The 22,181-nt window shown below is 38.1% G+C and overlaps 1 protein-coding gene across 1 annotated transcript; it reads left to right on the top strand.

Annotated features, from left to right (window-relative positions):
- The first annotated feature begins 663 nt into the window (after positions 1-663).
- Positions 664-14,865, top strand: LOC134332789 (coagulation factor XI-like). Its single transcript, XM_063014597.1, is given in 16 exon segments — positions 664-823; positions 1,009-1,156; positions 2,320-2,429; positions 2,528-2,690; positions 3,589-3,707; positions 3,811-3,958; positions 6,319-6,327; positions 6,536-6,540; positions 7,307-7,417; positions 7,507-7,663; positions 9,987-10,114; positions 11,201-11,339; positions 11,732-11,892; positions 12,032-12,127; positions 12,210-12,361; positions 13,692-14,865. Coding segments are annotated over 16 exon segments (1,935 nt in total). The 5' UTR covers positions 664-726; the 3' UTR covers positions 13,884-14,865.
- Positions 14,866-22,181: the final 7,316 nt, after the last annotated feature.

Genomic DNA, 22,181 nt, shown 5'->3' with positions numbered 1-22,181 from the left:
CATGTCTCATTGTTATTCCAGACCCGCAGTGAGTCTGACTGGCATAATATGATTGATAAAAATTAATAAATGAAAAAAAAAAACAGTCATTTTTCAGCCGTAGTATCAACAGCCGAAGAACAAAGTAAGTTGAACATCTAACACTGTGCATGTCACCTGCACAGCACGTCACGTGACCATCCCCATTACCTGATCATCCCTGCCTGAAGGTCATGTATATATATTTATATTATATATACAGTATATACATACATACATACAGTAGATAGATTAAGCCTAGCGGTTAAGGTACTAGACTAGTAATCGACAGGTCACTCTTCCAAGCCCCACTGCCAGGTTGCCACTGTTGGGCCCTTGGGAAAGGTCCTTAACCCTTAATTGCTTATATTAATACCCTTAATTACAGTATATTGTATAAAAGCGTCTGCTAACTTACAAAACTGTTAATGTAAATATATTATTATATATTATATATGTTGAGATATACAATGTTATATTATTTTTTAAATACAACTTTAAAAAACAACTTGAAAGGTAGACATAGCACACTGTTGACTCTTTGCCTCAGTCCATCTCAGAGTATCGAACCTCGACCTATCCATTATTTCACAATCCACTAACTGCTTTTATAATCAATGTGGCATATTTACTTTTCACATTAAACTTTGTCTAGTTGTGGCAGCATTTGTCAGAACAGCAAGAAGTGGCTCATTAGATGCCAAACAGATGCATTTAGCCCAAGCCAAAATGAAACTGAGTGTGCTGATTGTTTTAATTTTTGTGTGTTTTCATAAATTATTGGGTGTTTTTTCAGAAACAGAAGGTAGGTCTGTTCTTCATCTAAACTACCACACTGTAATGTATAGATTAGTCTAACACTTTGCTAATTTATTTCGGTAGTGCATTTGCATAGATTAAAATGTATAAACATTAAACCTTATATGTTTTACTGTGAATTATGAAATGAATTACAGTTGCGTATGAGTAATTCTGTTTATTCTTTTGCAGTTCAGGAATTGAGAGTGGATGTGGACTTCCCTGGTAATGATATTTTACAGCTCTACTCTCCAGATGTAAATCACTGTCAGCTTGCCTGCACACAGCACCATTCCTGTCGCTTTTTCACCTTCTCGAGGCCTGATTGGGAGGACCACAGGTTAATTAGTTTTGTTCTACGTAAAATGTCTAACCACTGAATAAAACATCTGGTCCCTAAAATAATCTAAATGTTCAGAACAAAAACAACATTTGGTAGTACTTTACATGTACTAAACTGTTTTTTTTTTTACAGATAACAATGTATTTATAATATTTTAGTTAGACTGCTTTAGTTTACAGCTAGATATGCAGTGTTCACATTTCCTAAGGGGGAAGCACCCAGATTTGTTCAGTAATGCTAATGCTAGGTGATTTAACAATGTAACCAGTCTTTTTTTATAGTAATGAACATTTCCTCAGAAAATGCTGATATTCCCAATTTTTCTTTACCTAAAAAAAACTGGAATCATTTTTCATTTTATTTTTTTTATGAAACATTGACCAGTATGGACATTATTGTTTGCAAGAAGTTCTGGGTTTAATTCTCAGTGGTGCTGTAGGCTGGCTGGGCATCTACACAGATAAGTTTGGCTGCCTGTGATGAAAGAGGGGTGCCCAAAGCTCTGCGATGGATTGACAAACTGTCCAGGGTTTTCCTACCTTATGCCCAGTGTTTCTGGTGAAACGTTTTTACCACTTAAAAAACAATCCATACTTGTTATTATTATTATTATTATTACTGTATTATATAATGTAGGTAAATACTGAAAAAGCATTTATGAGAAGTAGAACCAGTACTAGAGAGAACATTTTAAGATGGGATATTAGGTTAGGACTTTTGGGTTAGTGTGGATTCCTCTTAACCCTACCAGTTAACACGAGCAGCTTATTGATACTCATATATTTATTTGATATGTTGAAGGATTTTAAATATGGGTACTGCTTTGATAGAACTTGTCAGTCCTGTTGTTGCTGTGGCAGACTGACAAGTAGTTTTTCCTGCTTACAACAGACACCATAATTGAAATAGTCTGGTTTTCTAGTTTGAACATGTAAACTGGCATTTTTTTTTGCAACTTTTTAATTGTGCAGCATATTATACTATTTTTAAATCGGAATTGCTAATTAACATGCAATACAATGTACTAGGATAATATGGTTGTGTACGAGCCTTCTGTACTAATGCAGACAATGCACTCATAGCTTAAGTTTCATACAGGTAATAAATAGTGTGTAATGTGTTTTAATGGTCACTCACTGTACACATTAAAACCTTCAAAGGCAATTCGTCTGCTACCTAAAGCACACAGAATCTGGAATCCCATCTGTTGTTGTAGACCTAAAAGGAGTGACCTCAGGCTTCTCACTTACCCGCCAGGAGTACAAAACATGTAAGCCCAGGATTTTTCCTAAGAATTAAGGTTCCAGGTTTTTTGTTGTTTGTGTAGATTTTCATATATTTGCATTTTTTTATTTCTTATCCTATCAGATAGCTGCTTGTCCTCTATATATCAGGGTGTAGATTTTAGAGGATCAGACTACCATGAATTAAAGTTAAATAATTATAATGAATGCCAGGAGAAATGCACCAATGATTCAGACTGCCAGTTCTTTTCATTTGTAACTGAGAAGTTTCCATTACCAGAAAAAAGGTAAGAAATAAGACTTAGTAAGTCATAATATTAAAACCACGTCCTTGTTTCTACTCTTACTGTCCATTTTTTCAGCTCCACTTACCATATAGAAGCACTTTGTAGTTCTACAGTTACTGACTGTAGTCCATCTGTTTCTCTACATACTTTTTTACCCTGCTTTTACCCTGTTCTTCAATGGTCAGGACCCCCACAGGACCACCACAGAGTATGTATTATTTGAGTGTTGGCTAATTCTCAGCCCTGCAGTGACACTGACATGGTGGTGGTGTGTTAGTGTGTGTTGTGCTGATATGAGTGGATAAGACACAGCAGCGCTGCTGTTTTTTTTTTAATAATATCGTGTCAACTCACTGTCCACTCTATTAGACACTCCAACCTAGCTGGTCCACCTTGTAGATGTAAAGTCAGAGACGATCGCATCTTCGAGACCTTCATCAGTGGTCACAGGATGCTACACACAGGGTGCTGTTGGCTGGATGCTTTTGGTTGGTTGACTGTTCTCAGTCCAGCAATGACAGTGAGGTGTTTAAATACTCCAGTAGCGCTGCTGTGTCTTATCCACTCATACCAGCACAACACACACTAACACACCACCACCATGTCAGTGTCATTGCAGTGCTGAGAATGATCCACCACCTAAATAATACCTGCTCTGTAGTGGTCCTGGGAGAGTCTTGACCATTGAAGAACAGCATGAAAGGGGGCTAACAAAGTATGCAGAGAAACAGATGGACTACAGTCAGTAATTGTAGAACTACAAAGTGCTTCTATATGGTAAGTGGAGCTGATAAAATAGACAGTAATTGTGGAAACAAGGAGGTGGTTTTAATGTTATAGCTGATCAGTGTATATTATACAGTATTTCTTAAAGTTAAAGCTGTTGTGTTATTTGCAGGAGAACATGCTATTTAAAATATAGTTGGACTGTTCCAATACCGCCACAAATTGTACGCACACCTGGCATTGTATCAGGTTTCTCACCTTCATGGTATAAGATTAAAGAAACTACAAATGGTAGATTACAATAAAATACATTCTAACTTTTTACAACCTTGTTTTTAGAATTCGTATTGAATTTTTTAATGGGGCATATAATTGAAATATCCATTTTTAGTAGGATGTAGCGGAGAAATCCATGCCAACACAGACTTCCCTGGTAATGACTTCCAAGAGATTTCTTCTGTCTCAGCTCAACATTGCAAGTTCCTGTGTAGCATACATCCCCAGTGCAACCATTTCTCAGATTCCAGTGAACCCTGGTAAGTGTTACTTGTAGATAAATACAAATATGTTCATTAATTAATGTAATCATTAATCTTCACATAAACCACTTCCTGGTCAGGTATCTGCTATAAATGCTATAACTGTAAATGCAAACGTAGGTCCAGTACCGCTTAGTAACAATAAGTGCAAATCAGGAATGCACACTGAAGAGGGTGACACCCATAATTCTGTGCGGCACCCAATCCAACAGCTGGGCCTCTGTGCCACAATGAACTGCAGCTCCCCAGTGCCAGCAACACTCATGCAGCCCCAAGACCATGATGCTACCACCACCATGCTTGACTGTAGGCAAGATACAGTTGTCTTGGTACTTTTCACCAGGGCGCCGCCACACATGCTGGACACCATCTGAGCCAAACAAGTTTATCTTGGTCTCGTCAGACCACAGGGCATTCCAGTAATCCATGTTCTTGGACTGCTTGTTTTCAGCAAACTGTTTGCTGGCTTTCTTGTGCGTCAGCTTCCTTCTGGGATGACGACCATGCAGACCGAGTTGATGCAGTGTGCGGCGTATGGTCTGAGCACTGACAGGCTGACCTCCCACGTCTTCAACCTCTGCAGCAATGCTGGCAGCACTCATGTGTCTATTTTTTAAAGCCAACCTCTGGATATGACGCCGAACACGTGGACTCAACTTCTTTGGTCGACCCTGGCGAAGCCTGTTCCGAGTGGAACCTGTCCTGGAAAACCACTGTATGACCTTGGCCACCATGCTGTAGCTCAGTTTCAGGGTGTTAGCAATCTTCTTATAGCCCAGGCCATCTTTGTGGAGAGCAACAATTCTATTTCTCACATCCTCAGAGAGTTCTTTGCCATGAGGTGCCATGTTGAATATCCAGTGGCCAGTATAAGAGAATTGTACCCAAAACACCAAATTTAACAGCCCGGCTCCCCATTCACACCTGGGACCTTGACACATGACACCAGTGAGGGACAACGACACATTTGGGCACAATTTGGACATGTTCACTGTGGGGTGTACTCACTTATGTTGCCAGCTATTTAGACATTAATGGCTGTGTGTTGAGTTATTTTCAGAAGACAGTAAATCTACACTGCTATACAAGCTGTACACTGACTACTCTAAGTTATATCCAAGTTTCATGTCTATAGTGTTGTCCCATGAAAAGATATAAGGAAATATTTGCAGAAATGTGAGGGGTGTACTCACTTTTGTGATACACTGTACATCACATCTTATACACCATAATACATTTCCTTCTTTTTTAAATAAAATGTATCAAACAACAACTGAAACAACAACCCTCATATTTCTCTATTATTTCCTTCTTTATTTCAATAGTTTTGTATTTTGTAGTTGTAACTGCATGAAAGAAAGAATACTTTACTCAGTGATATCCTTCTTCTCTCTCACTCACTGTCCCCTCTGTCTGATACACAGTGAAACCTACTGGCAGGAGTAATTATACAACAACAAATGTAATAGATTTTCTCAGCTCTGCGCTCTCTCTGGGGGCATTTTAATATTGTAAACACCGGAAAAACACCGTCTGCTGTCCAAATGTTCGCTTACTGTATATATACAGAGAGAGAGAGAGAGAGAGACGCTCGGAGTCAACTTGTTTGTGACGTCATGTGTTTCGCGAATTTCAGTTTGTAATCCGAAATTTGTTTGTACTCTAAGTTGGAAGATCGTTCGTAACCCGAAATGTTCGTATGGTAAACCATTCGTAACTCAAGTGTCGACTGTAATCTAAACTATTAGTACAAGTGCAATAATTAATATACATATACACCCCTCACATTTCTGCAAATATTTGGGACAGCACTATAGAAATGAAACTTGGATATAACTTAGAGTAGTCAGTGTACAGCTTGTATAGATTTACTGTCTTCTGAAAATAACTCAACACACAGCCATTAATGTCTAAATAGCTGGTAACACAAGTTAGTACACCCCACAGTGAACATGTCCAAATTGTGCTCAGTTGTGTCATTGTCCCTCCCTGGTGTCATGTGTCAAGGTTCCAGATGTGAATGGGGAGCAGGGCTGTTAAATTTGGTGTTTTGGGTACAATTCTCCCATACTGCCAACTGGATATTCAGCATGGCACCTCATGGCAAAGAACTCTCTGAGGATGTGAGAAATAGAATTGTTGCTCTCCACAAAGATGGCCTGGGCTATAAGAAGATTGCTAACACCCTGAAACTGAGCTACAGCACGGTGGCCAAGGTCATACAGTGGTTTTCCAGGAAAGGTTCCACTCGGAACAGGCCTCGCCAGGGTCGACCAAAGAAGTTGAGTCCACGTGTTCGGCGTCATATCCAGAGGTTGGCTTCAAAAAGTAGACACATGAGTGCTGCCAGCATTGCTGCAGAGGTCGAAGACGTGGGAGGTCAGCCTGTCAGTGCTTAGACCATACGCCGCACACTGCATCAACTCGGTCTGCATGGTCGTCATCCCAGAAGGAAGCCTCTTCTGAAGCTGACCCACAAGTAAGCCAGCAAACAGTTTGCTGAAGACAAGCAGTCCAAGAACATTGATTACTGGAATGCCCTGTGGTCTGATGAGACCAAGATAAACTTGTTTGTCTCAGATGGTGTCCAGCATGTGTGGCGGCACCCTGGTGAGGAGTACCAAGACAACTGTATCTTGCCTACAGCCAAGCATGGTGGTGACATTCTGAAGCAGAGCATGAGCCCTTCCCTTCAGAAACTGGGCTGCATGCCAGTTTTCCAACACGATAACGACCCCAAACACACCTCCAAGATGACAACTGCCTTGCTGAGGAAGCTGAAGGTAAAGGTGATGGACTAAACCCAATTGAGCACCTGTGGGGCATCCTCAAGTGGAAGGTGGAGGAGTTCAAGGTGTCTAACATCCACCAGCTCCGTGATGTCATCATGGAGGAGTGGAAGAGGATTCCAGTAGCAACCTGTGCAGCTCTGGTGAATTCCATGCCCAGGAGGGTTAATGCAGTGCTGGATAATAATGGTGGTCACACAAAATATTGACACTTTGGGCACAATTTAGACATGTTCACTGTGGGGTGTACTCACTTATGTTGCCAGCTATTTAGACATTAATGGCTGTGTGTTGAGTTATTTTCAGAAGACAGTAAACCTACACTGCTATACAAGCTGTACACTGACTACTCTAAGTTATATCCAAGTTTAATTTCTATAGTGTTGTCCCATGAAAAGATATAATAAAATATTTGCAGAAATGTGAGGGGTGTACTCACTTTTGTGAGATACTGTATATTGAATGATTATAATTTCATTTATATTCATAATAATTTAATTTTATATAATTAAAGTCTTGTTTTTACATAATTTAATGGATTGTTGCTTTTTTTCTTACAGAGTTGATATGATTTGTTTTCTAAAGTATAAGCAAAATCTAAACCAGATTAAGTCTGTTCAAAAAGATCAAGTACATTCTGGATATGCATCACGCAACTGCAAGCCTTCATATGGTTATATTTTCTACTTAAGCATGCTACCTATAACGTCCATTACATGTGTTTTGCTTGGTTTCCTGCTAATTTGTCGTTTTTACCTTAAGATTGGACAGAAACACGCTATGAAGACATTGACTTCAATGGCTATGATAACCTTGATATTTCAGTGGATAATTATGAAATCTGCCGTGACATGTGCATAACTAACCCAGATTGTCAATTCTATAGTTATGTCTCATCATCTTACCATCATTCCTACAGGTAAATATAAAAATACAACATGAACACTTGGCCACATATGGCTTAATGTATGTGGAAAGCCCACCAGATTACAAGGCCACAATAGTTCAAGTGTTTCCCCCATTGCTAACAATAAATTATATAAAATAATTTTTTTTGTGACAGATGGAAAAGGCTCATTTTTGTTCCAGCAAGACTGTGCCACTGTCTTCATAGCAAGGTCCATAAAGACATAATTTAATAAGTTTAGAGTGAAGAAGATCCAGTGCCCTGCACAGAGCTATGACTCCATGACTCCAACCAATTTACCATTTTTGGGATAAATTGTTAAATGCCAACATTAGTGCCTGACCTAGCAAATGCTCTTTTGACTAATTAGGCCCAAATTCCCACAGACACTCCCCAAAACCTTGTGGAATACCATATCTAAAGAGTGGAGGTTGTTGAATGTTAAATACATTTGCAATTAAAAATATTCAACCTGGGCCACTCAGGTGGCTCAGCGGTTAAAAGAAAAACATGCTAGCACACCAGAGCTGGGCTTTCGAGTACAATGTATTGAATTTCAGCTCTGCCATTTGGCTGGGCTGGGCGGCCACATGAACAACGATTGGCTATTGTTCACATGGTTGTTAAGCCAATCCAGGGTTCCTCATAACTGGTGCAATTACGACCTCTGCTGGCTGATTGATGGTGCCTGCGCAGAGTTGGGGAATTATGCTGATCAGGGTGTGGCTCTCCATGCACAAGGCTGATCGGCATATGAACTTGTCTCATGCAGGTGAATAGAGGCAGTCGGTACTGATCATGTGTCAGAGGGGTGTGTGTCAGTTGCGAAGCTTCTCAGTCAGCAGTGAAGGGTTGTATCAGTGGATGTGAAGCGTAACGCAATCAGGGTAATTGGATACAAGATAAGATATGATGCCTTTATTGTCATTGCACAGTGTACAACGAAATTGAGTAGCAATCCAACGGTGCTTACACATACAATAAGTAGGAATAGAAGCAAAAAAAATTGTATACAAATACACAATACACACACCTATGTATAATAATCTTAAATACAACTAGATTAGGGGAGAACATTTTGGTAAGTGCTAACAAGCTTTTGACACCTCCCTTGTAGAATATTTGCCTGTTTTTCTTGTGCAAAAGCTTTAAGCTTATTGACATTTGATGGCTTTGGTGCTACAACTGCTTTTCTTAAATCCCACTAAATATTTTCTATTGGATTCAAATCTGGAAACTGAAAGGGCCACTTCAGTATATTCCAGGACTGATTCCTTAACCAAGCTTTGGTTGGCATGGAAGCATGCTTGGAATCATTGTGTTGCTGGTTGTTCAATTTCACCACAGAAGACATAACATTCCTCCTCAAAATGCCTTGGTATTTCTGTAATTTCATGATGCTAGTCACACAGTCAAGACTGTTAGTTTCTGCAGCGGAAAAACAAATGAGAATGTACTTCTTGGTGGCATGAATCATGGAGTCAGGCCATGAAGTTTGGTTGTTAAGTGATCTTCTTATGCTTGTCGCTGACACATTTGTTCCAGTCTTTATCTTTTGCAATAACACATGGGTTTTATTTGTTGTCCTAATGAGATTGCTAAGACCTCTGGATGAAACTGAGGGCTTTTTCTGACTGCCAGGCAGGGTTGCTGCTGCACTTTAAGTTTGATACTTCCAGGCAATATGCTCGGTAATGTCTTTAGGAATGTTCAAGGTCTTGAAAATTAGACCTGTTGCCTTTTTGGTGCAATGGAATAATGTTCTCTTTCAGCTTTTGTGCAGCTCCTTAGTTTTCATCATAGTTGCAACACACCTATAACACTTTAATCTCTGGGTGGTGCTTATAAAACACATAACAGCAAAAAAAAGAGTTGTTATTGAGTTCCCAATAGTTTAATCATGTTGTAACCCAACTTTAGGTCATACAGACTAGCATAAGGTTTTAAGATCAGCAATATTATGTAGGAATTAAATTATTGTAACATGGCAGTATTACCAAAATATCATGCTACTGTAAAGTACTACCTCCTCCTACCTCCTTTTTCTTTGTTTATTTGCTTTATCATGTAACTGATTTAATTTAAAGCAAACATTTTCCTTCAACATTTCTGATTGTAGCTGTATATCATATACAATCCATATGACAAAAGTTTATATGCTTAATGTTTTTACTGATCAAATCCATTGTGACCTGAGGTCATATAGTGTATATTTAATGAGAAATAAACAAAAAAAGCTGTATTTAGCACCACAAGACATACAATACCTTAAGAAACCAAGATGTGTGCATCTGCTCTATGCATGTATTTGATTCCATGTTTGTGGTTATTGCAGAAATTGTTTCCTGAAGCAGGTAATGACTTTGCCCAAACCAGAGAAAGTGGTGTCCAATCCTGATATCATATCTGGCTTTTCACTAAGGAACTGCAAGGCCATTGAAGATGAGCCTTCTCAAGACTTTGGTTTGTAAATCCTTTACTTCATTTACTTGCTTACTCTACAAATGAATGTGGGTTTCTAAAATGTTGTATTTAGGTTCTACAGAAATAATACAATGTATGTGTCAAATTAAAACTTCTAGCTAAAAAAGCACTGTTAACAAATAGGACCATAAAGGCTTGTCTCACATTTGCTAAAAGACCTCTTAATATCCCCTAAGTGAGTGAGGCAGCCTCACAACAGAACTGTCCTGGAAAAATGATTTGCCCCAGAGGCAGTGTGTTGTCTTTTTTTCCGGAGCGAACCCTATGTTGGACATGGACTGCACCGGTTGGTGGGGTTGGGGTGCCACTGGTGCTTGTGCACTACTGTGCACTACTGATCCCTGGATTGTTTTGAGGTTTGCCAAGAAATAAGTTGTCACAGATGGCCAGAGTAACCTGTGATATTGTGTGTGACAAACAGTTCTTACTTCTTCATTATCCCATTTTATCCACGTTCTTCATTGTGCACTGCAATTTTTTTTCTTTCATTTACTACTTTGTTTTTGCTTTTGCCATCAAATTAACTAGCCTGCTTTCGTTTAAGGCTTTTTGGACACAGTATAGTTCTACCTTGGTTAAGCATCCTGCACTTGGGTTAATTTTCGTTCTTGCAGGTCTGGTGTTTCACCTCCCACTTCAGTAGTGAGGCATGACTCACCCTGTTACAGTCATAAAGTTACCACAGCATTTCACAATAAAACATTATACCACCTGTTAAACATAATGGTGGTAGGCGCTCACGTAGCGCAGCGGTAAAACACATTAGCACACCAAAGCTGAGATTTTGAACACGTCGTTTCGAATCTTAACTCTGCCAGCAATGTGGAAAAGGCTACCCCTTTTGCTAAACAGAAACATTAAGTTTTGGAGTGTCCCAGACAAAGTAATTCCAAAGATATTTGAAAAAGTTCTATTTTGTAATTATAACCAGAACAAACAAAAATCAGTAGACATAAAGATTTTAAAGGTTTAAAGCAATAATAATCTGTAATGGCCCAGCTAAAGCCCAGACTTAATCCCTGTGTGTTTGTGTGTGTGTGTGTTTATGTTTTCTTTCTGTTAAAGGCATAATTATTGGAGGTGTAAATACATTACCAGGTAAATGGCCGTGGCAAATAAGCCTCCAAAAGGGCGGTAAACACATATGTGGTGGATCAATCATTGCCAGCCAATGGGTTATTACTGCAGCACACTGTATCACACAGTAAGTGCACATTTCTTCCCACTCATTAATAATCTTAAATGCTCAAAAAAACCTTTTAACCCTCCCCCCAAAAAAATTAATGCACCGTACCCATGAAAAAAAGGTTTAATTTTTTATTTACAATATTAAAACAAATGCTATTTATAATAAAATTGTAATTATCAGGAAATTGGTGCAACAAAACATGTTTAAAAGTATTTAGAAAATATCTTTATTTGAACTTTGTACTCAGATTCAATATTTGTAATATTTAATTAGGTATGGATTGTTAGTAATTTAATTAATTTACATTACATTTAATACTGGAGAAATGGGAATAAATAATAATAATAATAATAATAAATAAAATAAAAGATGTAATGTGTATTTTTCTCCTAAACTTTAAACTCCAGGCCATACACACAGCTTTCTGTTCGGACTGGGTTGACTAAACTATCAGAGAAAGGTACAGGGTATGAGCTGGAAAACATCATTATCCATCCTCAGTATAATGAAAATTCTTTAATCAATGATATTGCGCTATTAAAAACAAACAAACCAATTACATTCAGTGGTAAGTGCTTTTAATTACTATTGTTTTTCATATTTTTGATTTAAAGAAGTATTAAAGACATTGACATAACTTTCTGTTCATGCTGATGTATATAAAAGATAATTAGGATGTGTATTTTTGTATGACATTTTAATTCCAGATTATGTACGTCCAGTTTGTCTAATGGAAGCTAAAAATGAGCCCAGTTTTTTGGGGAAGAAGTGCACTGTGACTGGATGGGGAAGGCTTTCGTCAGGTAGTGTGAACTAACACAGTGTACTCTTCAGTTATGTATAGTTCTCAATCAGCATTTCTTTGAGTTCATCATCTTATTGTAGGCTCATACACAGACGTGCTGCAGGAAGCCCAGATGCCTCTAATAGGTTTTGAGAATTGTGCAAGTTTGTTAGCTAATGATGGTTTGGATATTAAAGTTCTGCCCACCAACCTGTGTGCTGGGTACCCTGAGGGTGGAATAGATACATGTAAGGTAAGTAATGACTGCTCTACTGTGTTTCTTTTCATGTTGGTGTAAATAAATTAGTGATTCATAGCATAGTGATTCAAGTGAGTATCAACTGTTAACCACATGTCTGTGTATTAGATCACTGACAAAAGTCAGGCTAGAGGTCAGAGTATTGATATTTATTCACAGTTTCATAGTTTTTACAAAAAATACATGCAAATACATGTGTTTAATAACTGAAGGGCTCTGCTATAGCTAATAGAATATCTTCCAATAGCTCTAATACGTTACATGGCCAAAAGAACACCTGACTACAAACTCCTTGGACATCTTATTCCAAAACCATGGGCATTAACATGTGAATAGAATAGTTTTTAAAGCCTTTGGTGTGTGACTATGGGAATTTACCTGGCTAAGAGTATTTGTGAGGTCAGGAACTGATATTAGATAAGACTTACCTCCATTCGGCATTTAATCTTTTGAAGATCGGCATCTTGTGTCCCCCCCGTCACTGAAAAGCTCCCCACAGCATGATCACCTTTTCAATAGTATTAGCCAGCTGAACTGCATAGCCTGTTGTAAGCCAGGCATAGTGTTTGCTGTTCTCCCTAAAGAGTTAAATGTTTTAAAGTATTCAGACCACAGAATACTTTTTATCATGTTGCTGGAGTACTTCACATGCTTTTTAGTTGGCCACTCTGCCATAAAGGCCTGATTTGTGGAGCACTGCAGAGATGCTCTATCCAACAAGATCTCCCATAACTGCACAGGATTGTTGGGTACTTTTTTACCTCCTTGACCAAGGCACTTAATGCCTTACTTGGCCAGGCAGCCAACTTGTGAAAGGTTCAAGGTTGTGCCAAGCTTCCTCCATTATCTCAGAATGATTGAGCCAGTTGTGACCCAGGGAACCACCAAAGCCTTGAATATTGTTTTATTTTCTTGCCCTTCTTTATGACTTGCCAGAATTTGATGAAGACATTCAAAGACAAATTTTTAGACTTCATGGTTGTTTACACATTTTAATTTTTTATTAATTTTTGAAAAACTCTTTCACTTTATTATGGGTGTTTAAGTGTAGGTTGATGGATAAAAATGGTAAAAATATATTTTTCAACAATCTAACACAATAAAGCGCACCAAAGTCAAAGAGTATAAATACTTTCTGAATCCACTGTACATACACTCAAATTTCTATGTACACCTTACATAAGGTTACCTGTCCCATGTATGTAATGATTAATGTCATAATACAATAAAATGTAAAACATCCAAGAATTTTAAATACATATTGCAGAAACTACATTGGCTTTGTATATTACTGCCGCTTGGCTGTGTTTTCTATGAATGGCAGGGGGATTCTGGTGGTCCACTGGTTTGTAAAGATGAGGACATGTGGTATCTCGCTGGGCTGACCAGCTGGGGAATAAATTGTGGACAGCCCAACAAACCCGGTGTGTACACTCGTATTTCCAGCTATCTGCAATGGATCAGAAATGCAATTGCAAATGGTAAAAACAAAATGGTAAAATTGGTAAAGTCATGAAAAATGTATGTGTAATGTACACCAAAACATAACATTATGACCACCTTCCTAACTGACTGGTCTGCAGACTGGGAACACCCCACAAAAGCTGCAGTTTTGAGATGTTCTCACCCAGTCGTCTAGCCATCACAATTTGGCCCTTGTCAAACTCGCTCAAATCCTTACACATTTTTTCTGCTTTTATCACATTAACTTTGAGGATAAAATGTTCACTTGCTGCCTAATAAATCCCACCCACTAACAGGTGCCATGATGAAGAGATAATCAGTTTTATTCACTTCACCTGTCAGTAGTCATAATGTTAAGCTTCGTCGGTGTATGTGTTCATGGCAAACATCATGTTACATTATGCTACCATACTAAGTAGTGTATTGTTTTTTACTAAGCAAAAGCTTCATTTCTGTCATCTGACCCTAGAACCAAGTTTTAGTTAAAATAGCTTTTAACAAATTACAGGTTAGTAAAGACAATGCTACACAGTTTTTACAGTTTACTGTAGAAAGATAATATTTTTCTGTAGCAACTATTTGTGTAGTCTTGCCAAAATCATTTGTTAGACTAGTGGTTTGGTCATTGCTTTTGTCTGAATTTGTGTAAGACCTTGCATGCTGGTATCTTTGCCTTGTCTACTGTTTTTACGTTCATTGACCCTTGCCTGGACTTTGATATGTTTTTGCCAGTGCCCTTATGATCTGTTTCAGTAAGGCTTTCTGATCAATGCCTTTGTTTGTGTTTACCATCTATGACTAAGGCTGTTTATCTATCTGTTATCAGTATTGGTGTGATAAGTAGAGGTCTGTATAGGCATTGTCTGATTCATGAAGTCAGACACACTTTTGTCTTACTTAATTTGTGTTTTTTATTTTTCTCATGTTGATAAGTATAATAGAAAATATGGTCTTTGTGTCATCATATACAAATCATGTATGACTTAAAAAGGCTAAAAAGAGAAAAAAATAAAAATTGGAACATGCTTAAGTTACATTTTGTGAGCTACGAGTTACTGTTAAAAAAATAAGGATTTGTTTATTTGTAGAAAAAATTTGCTATTTTGATTTTCATTCATTCATTCATTGTCTGTTTTACCACCGCTTTATTTAAGTCAGGATTGCAGTGAATATGAATAATTGTCCATTCCATCACAGGGCAAACACACACACACACACACTGCAATTTAGTAGCTTTTCTGTTGGTACATACCAGACACCACAGCCTTTATGTCTTTTGGCACCAGTGAGTCTCGGCTTGTTCCTCCTCAGATCGCTGTCAGTGGGTACTTACTACAACTGCCTGTGAGCACACCTTGCTGTTTTGAACATATTTGGCCATAATGATTCAGCCCTTATCAAAGTTACTCAGATCTCTATGCTGCATTTAACATGTGTACTAATAACTTCCATCAGCCCAACATTTAATAGAACCCTGACCATGACAAATATGTGTAGACTTGTATTTCCTGCTTTATACAGTAAATCAAGAAGATTTAAATAATAAGTGGCTAAATTCAGTGACAGTAGAATAGTACTTACACATACATTTACAGATATCCAATCAAAACCAGGTAAGCACATGTCTTAAATCTTCAGATCAATAAATAGGTTTGCACTGTTGGCTCTAAACAGATTCCAGATTCAAAAACATTCCATACCAATCTCTTCTCTTAATGTCTTTCTTTTTAATCAGTGCTCCCAGTGGTGTGCATCCTATATACAGCTCTTTTCCCAGCACCTTGATTAACCACACTAAACACCACACTGGTTAACTTAATACCTGCTGTACAAGATGAAAAGCATATTTAAAAAATACAAAGAATGAAACAAAAAAAAAAGCATGTAATATGGAATACTGTGTAAGTAAATTGTCTCCTGTGAATTAGCACCACATCCACAGTGTATTTCTGGCTTGTGTCTCATGTTTACAAACATGTACCTCTACTGAAGATGAAAATGAGAGATAAACTGTAGTATGACAAAATAAAGCTACAGTGTATCACAAAAGTGAGTACACCCCTCACATTTCTGCAAATATTTTATTATATCTTTTCATGGGACAACACTATAGAAATAAAACTTGGATATAACTTAGAGTTGTCAGTGTACAACTTGTATAGCAGTGTAGATTTACTGTCTTCTGAAAATAACTCAACACACAGCCATTAATGTCTAAATGGCTGGCAACATAAGTGAGTACACCCCACAGTGAACATGTCCAAATTGTGCCCAAAGTGTCAATATTTTGTGTGACCACCATTATTATTCAGCACTGCCTTAACCCTCCTGGGCATGGAATTCACCAGAGCTGCACAGGTTGCTACTGGAATTCTCTTCCACTCCTCCATGATGACATCACGGAGCTGGTGGATGTTAGACACCTTGAACTCCTCCACCTTCCACTTGAGGATGCGCCACAGGTGCTCAATTGGGTTTAGTCCATCACCTTTACCTTCAGCTTCCTCAGCAAGGCAGTTGTCATCTTGAAGGTTGTGTTTGGGGTCGTTATCCTGTTGGAAAACTGCCATGAGGCCCAGTTTTCGAAGGGAGGGGATCATGCTCTGTTTCAGAATGTCACAGCACATGTTGGAATTCATGTTTCCCTCAATGAACTGCAGCTCCCCAGTGCCAGCAACACTCATGCAGCCCAAGACCATGATGCTACCACCACCATGCTTGACTGTAGGCAAGATACAGTTGTCTTGGTACTTCTCACCAGGGCGCCGCCACACATGCTGGACACCATCTGAGCCAAACAAGTTTATCTTGGTCTCGTCAGACCACAGGGCATTCCAGTAATCCATGTTCTTGGACTGCTTGTCTTCAGCAAACTGTTTGCGAGCTTTCTTGTGCGTCAGCTTCCTTCTGGGATGACGACCATGCAGACCGAGTTGATGCAGTGTGCGGCGTATGGTCTGAGCACTGACAGGCTGACCTTCCACATCTTCAACCTCTGCAGCAATGCTGGCAGCACTCATGTGTCTATTTTTTAAAGCCAACCTCTGGATATGACGCCGAACACGTGGACTCAACTTCTTTGGTCGACCCTGGCGAAGCCTGTTCCGAGTGAAACCTGTCCTGGAAAACCGCTGTATGACCTTGGCCACCATGCTGTAGCTCAGTTTCAGAGTGTTAGCAATCTTCTTATAGCCCAGGCCATCTTTGTGGAGAGCAACAATTCTATTTCTCACATCCTCAGAGAGTTCTTTGCCATGAGGTGCCATGTTGAATATCCAGTGGCCAGTATGAGAGAATTGTACCCAAAACACCAAATTTAACAGCCCTGCTCCCCATTTACACCTGGGACCTTGACACATGACACCAGGGAGGGACAACGACACATTTGGGCACAATTTGGACATGTTCACTGTGGGGTGTACTCACTTATGTTGCCAGCTATTTAGACATTAATGGCTGTGTGTTGAGTTATTTTCAGAAGACAGTAAATCTACACTGCTATACAAGTTGTACACTGACTACTCTAAGTTATATCCAAGTTTCATGTCTATAGTGTTGTCCCATGAAAAGATATAATGAAATATTTGCAGAAATGTGAGGGGTGTACTCACTTTTGTGATACACTGTATGTGAATTGGCATTTCCTTGAATTATTAAGTATTAAAAATCTCACTGGTTGAAATGATAGTAAGATTATAATGATTTTTGACTTGCGAGTTTTTGTTTGTAGTAATATGTGTTGGTATGGACAAAAACAAAATTAATAAAGGAAAACTATTTAAATACCACAATAACATCAGTACTTTGTTACAAGCTATTGGCAAAAACAGACATCTACAGTAAGAAATATTTAGGTTTTGCACCATTGTGCATTGTGGTTCACTTTTGACTGAAGTTTTGATGAACTGTGTTTATTCCCTATGGTAAGACAGCTCCTCTAACCAGCCCAGATTCTGGACTGCTTTGTTTGTGGGGGCAGTAAAACATAATGCTAAAAAACAACTGCTAATAAAATAATTTAAAAAATATTAAAAGTAAGTAAAATTAAGCAATGAATCACCATGTTAAGCAAACGTTAACATGTGGAAGTAAGTTTAAACTGGAAGAAGTGTTTTAATATGTAATATACTGTATGTAATATGTAATGTAGTATATGTAATAATATGTAATCATCTCTCTTGTTCACACTGACAGAACCTGTCTGCTCTACTGAGCTGCTTGAAGCAGTCTGCCTGTTTTATATGACTCAAAGAGCCAATCAGAAATAAGCAAATAAATTACTTCACACTGCCAGCCGGCCCTGCCTAAAACACTCACAAAATTTTTCATAGAAATTCAGTTTTATTAAAGTCAAAAGATAGACTGGGCCATGCAAGCACCATACTGTCTTTTTTATATACAGGCATAAATTACTTTGGCTTTATGTTTGGATTTTTTGTCTCGTTAAAAGACATCAGTGCAACTGGCTTATTTGTGTCATATTCATTTTTATCATACTGTTGTCTAAATTGTGTCCCTGCATTCCTTTTTTTAATTGTTTTAGTCATTTGCCCTCAGTCCCATTACAAAAATATTAAACTTCCAAAACTTTCATGACACACTCTTGTATGTATGTAAAGTGTATGTAAACTTTTGACCTCAACTGTATATTAATTGTACATACAATTTGAGAAACAAAATGCTGTTTTCATGATATACACTTTCTGGGTACAATTCCATTAGGTAATATTCTGTTCTGTTACAATTTACTTAAATGTAGTTATAATGGAAATAATTATTGGTTCAACTGTTAAATAATAGTTATTATAGTTATGATGACCATTTTCTATCTGGTATGATAGTTCCTGAGGCATTTACCCATCCATGTAGGAAAATCAGCCTTGTGTGACTGTGGTGGGTCAAACTGGAAGCTACAATGGCATGTTGGCTTTGCAGCTGCCAAAAAAATAGACACACACACACACACACACACACACTGACTTGAGAGGAAGTCTAAACATTCTGCAACATAAACACACAAGCAAACTTGCTGCCACATCCAGTTTGCCACTTGTCTAGCTGCTGCCTTGTAGACGAATGATCTCAGATTGTGTCCCACCGCAATCTAAAACACACACACACACACACACACACACACACACACACACACAAAATACACAAAACATGCACATATTCTCCAGAAGACAGTCAAATAAACAGTAACACCACAACCAAAAACAGTTCATTGCACTGTTCATGTGTGTATATACACAAGACAAAGGTTCTGTTTTTGTAACCTGATGTGTAAGCTGTGAAGATAAGTAATTTTAATCATTTTCTATGAATCACATCTGGTATTTAACACAACTAGCAAACAGTTACCATGACACCTAAAGAAAAATATAACTGTGTGGTGGTATGTCAGCAGTAATATGCTGACTCCTAGTGGAAGCCAGTTCTTTGGAATTCAGAGTCAGGCATCTTCATCAGGCAGTCTCGACAGATTATACTGCTGCAGCACATAACGTGATTCTAGTTTGGTGTGGAAGAACTTGACTGGCCTCTATGAAACATTTTGAACCCTAACATTAAAATTAATACTTTCTTATTGCAGTTTCTGACCTCAGCAATGTTTTTATGATTCATTTTGTGAAAACATTCAAAAAGTAAAATCTGTTATTTAAAACTTGGTGTTACAGAAAAGTGGTTGTCAACTTCATATTAATGATCTATGTATTCTGCCTGACATTTGTCAATTAGTGGAGTGGTGAAGTTGTTATAAGAAGTCATTATTACTTGTAAGCAGTGTTAATTTCGTTGACGAATGATTTTCGTCAAAGTTTTCGTCAACAAACCTTTTTTTCATGACGAAAACGAGACGATGACTAAATAAAAACTACAAAAACAGATAAAAACTATGACGAAATGAATCGACACTTTCGTCAACGAATAAAAACGAGACGAAAATGTTTGGCAGGGACGACATCCAATCAGAACTGATTTAGTTTTGTGGAAGGTAGGGACAAGTTAGAAAGAGATCCAATCATAACTACTTTAGCGTATGTGGAGGGGCGGGACAAGCCGGGTAGCCATCCAATCAGTACTAATCTTTTGCAGTACCGCGGCAGAGCCGTAGATAGAGATAGCTCTGTACCGCGGTAAGAACACACTCCTACAAATTTGATCTATACCTGGGAAGACCAGACTAGCCTGTGAACTTTCTTTACTCATGGAACCAGGTTAACTCCACAATGTCAACAGGGAGAAAGAGGAGAGCCGATATCTGGACACATTTCTCATTTGACGTCGTGAAAAACAAGACGATGTGTAAACCATGTGGGGCGATCTCGGGTAAAAACACAACAAATCTGAAACATCTGGCACTGCTGGCAGTATAATGGCACAGCTGCTTTTATGGTACCCAGTTTTATAAAGAATGTAATATGCAATTTGTTATGAACAGTGCATATATGTTTCAGGCAGAGCAGGCCTACTGGTCATTAATATTTTGTTATTGTTATGCTCAATAAGCAAGGTCAGGTAAATAAAGATGTTTGAAATAAGTTAAATTTGTTTTTGTGTGTATTGCACATTCAAACATTAATAATATTCCATAATTGGTTAAAAATGTTTCATTTTGTGTAAGTGTATATAATGACTTAAATAATTTAAGGGAACTGATAAAAAAGCATTTACATTTTACACCCTTTATATGTATTTTAGGGCGGCACGGTGGCTAAGTGGGTAACACTGTCGCCTCACAGCAAGAAGGTCCTGGGTTCGAACCCCAGGTGGGGCGGTCTGGGTCCTTTCTGTGTGGAGTTTGCATGTTCTCCCGTGTCTGCGTGAGTTTCCTCCGGGTGCTCCGGTTTCCTCCCACAGTCCAAAGACGTGCAAGTGAGGTGAATTGAAGATACTAAATTTGTCCATGACTGTGTTCGATATAAACTTGTGTAATGAATAACTACCGTTCCTGTCATGAATGTAGCCAATGTGTAAAAACATGACGTTAAAATCCTAATAAACAAACAAATATGTATTTTAGTCGACTGAATCGACTGTAGATTTAGTCGACTATATTCTTATGATAATTAGTCGACTAAAACTAAAACAATTCAGATGACTAAATTATGACTAAAACTAAATTACATTTTAGTCAAAAGACTATGACTAAAACTAAATCAAAATTTGCTGTCAAAATTAACACTGCTTGTAAGGTCTATTTTAAATGTATAATACAGTGGTACCTCGGTATACGTCCTTAATCCGTTCCAGATCCTTGGACTTATACCAAACAGAACGTATACCAAACCAATTTTTCCCATAAGAAATAAAGGGAAAATGATTAATCCGTTCCCATGAAAAAATCCTATTGTTATTGGCATATTATACGTTGATGGGGTTGTATTAAATAAGTTATAAAACAGATGGTTCCGGTCCTAAAATCTGATTGGCTGAGCTGCGTTCAAAGCCGTTGTAAAATCCCCGATATACGCACACCTGTGACCGCCTCACATCATTCCATATTAATACACCACTGAAAAGAAAAAGTACAAACTTGGTTGAACACTATTTTAAGTCATGAACTATACATGGAAATGTCCAGATTAATAAAAACAGTAATCTTATTCATTAAGCGGGTGTTTCGTCCAAGAAATAATGTAATAGTTTGTGAATGTTACGTTCGCCCTCATCTTGCCTAGCAACACGGCACACCGTTAACGGGACTACAGTACCTGTAGTACAGTACCTGGAAATTCACAGAGAGTTATAGCGCGGGTTGTTTACTGAATGGTAGCAACTGGCGTAATGACGCTCATGGCTTTGTCTCGCGAGAGGTAAACAAGGGTAGCGCGTGCGGTGTCGTGACTCATTTTGACCCATACAAGTTCTAGCACGCGAGTCGTATTCCAAACAAAGGTCGTGTACCAAGCAAAATTTTTTGCGTCCAAACAGGACATATACCAAGTTGGACTTATACCAAAGCGGACGTATACCGAGGTTCCACTGTATTTAATAATAATAATAATTATTATTATAATAATAATACACCACAAACCTACAAATAAACAGACAATTAAAAAGGCTGTGAAAAAGTAATCACCCCGATTACCATTGCATGTTATTGTATATTTGTCCCAGTGATTTTAAAACAATAAACAAATGACATGACATTTTAAGGCAGACACTCTATCTATTTGACATATTTTTAAGGTGGGAGTATCAGAATTAAACATACATGGAAAACCTGTCGTACTATGCACAAATAGTACATTCAAACCAGTTAAGAATTAACCTGAAACTTTTACTATTGAATTAGGCTCTGATTTATTTCAGTAAAAACACTGCTCAAAATGTGAATCAGAGGAGG

Source organism: Trichomycterus rosablanca, chromosome 2, assembly GCF_030014385.1.
Source record: "Trichomycterus rosablanca isolate fTriRos1 chromosome 2, fTriRos1.hap1, whole genome shotgun sequence".
In the NCBI taxonomy this organism is placed as follows: domain Eukaryota; kingdom Metazoa; phylum Chordata; class Actinopteri; order Siluriformes; family Trichomycteridae; genus Trichomycterus; species Trichomycterus rosablanca.
This window is presented reverse-complemented; position numbering and strand designations above follow the sequence as displayed.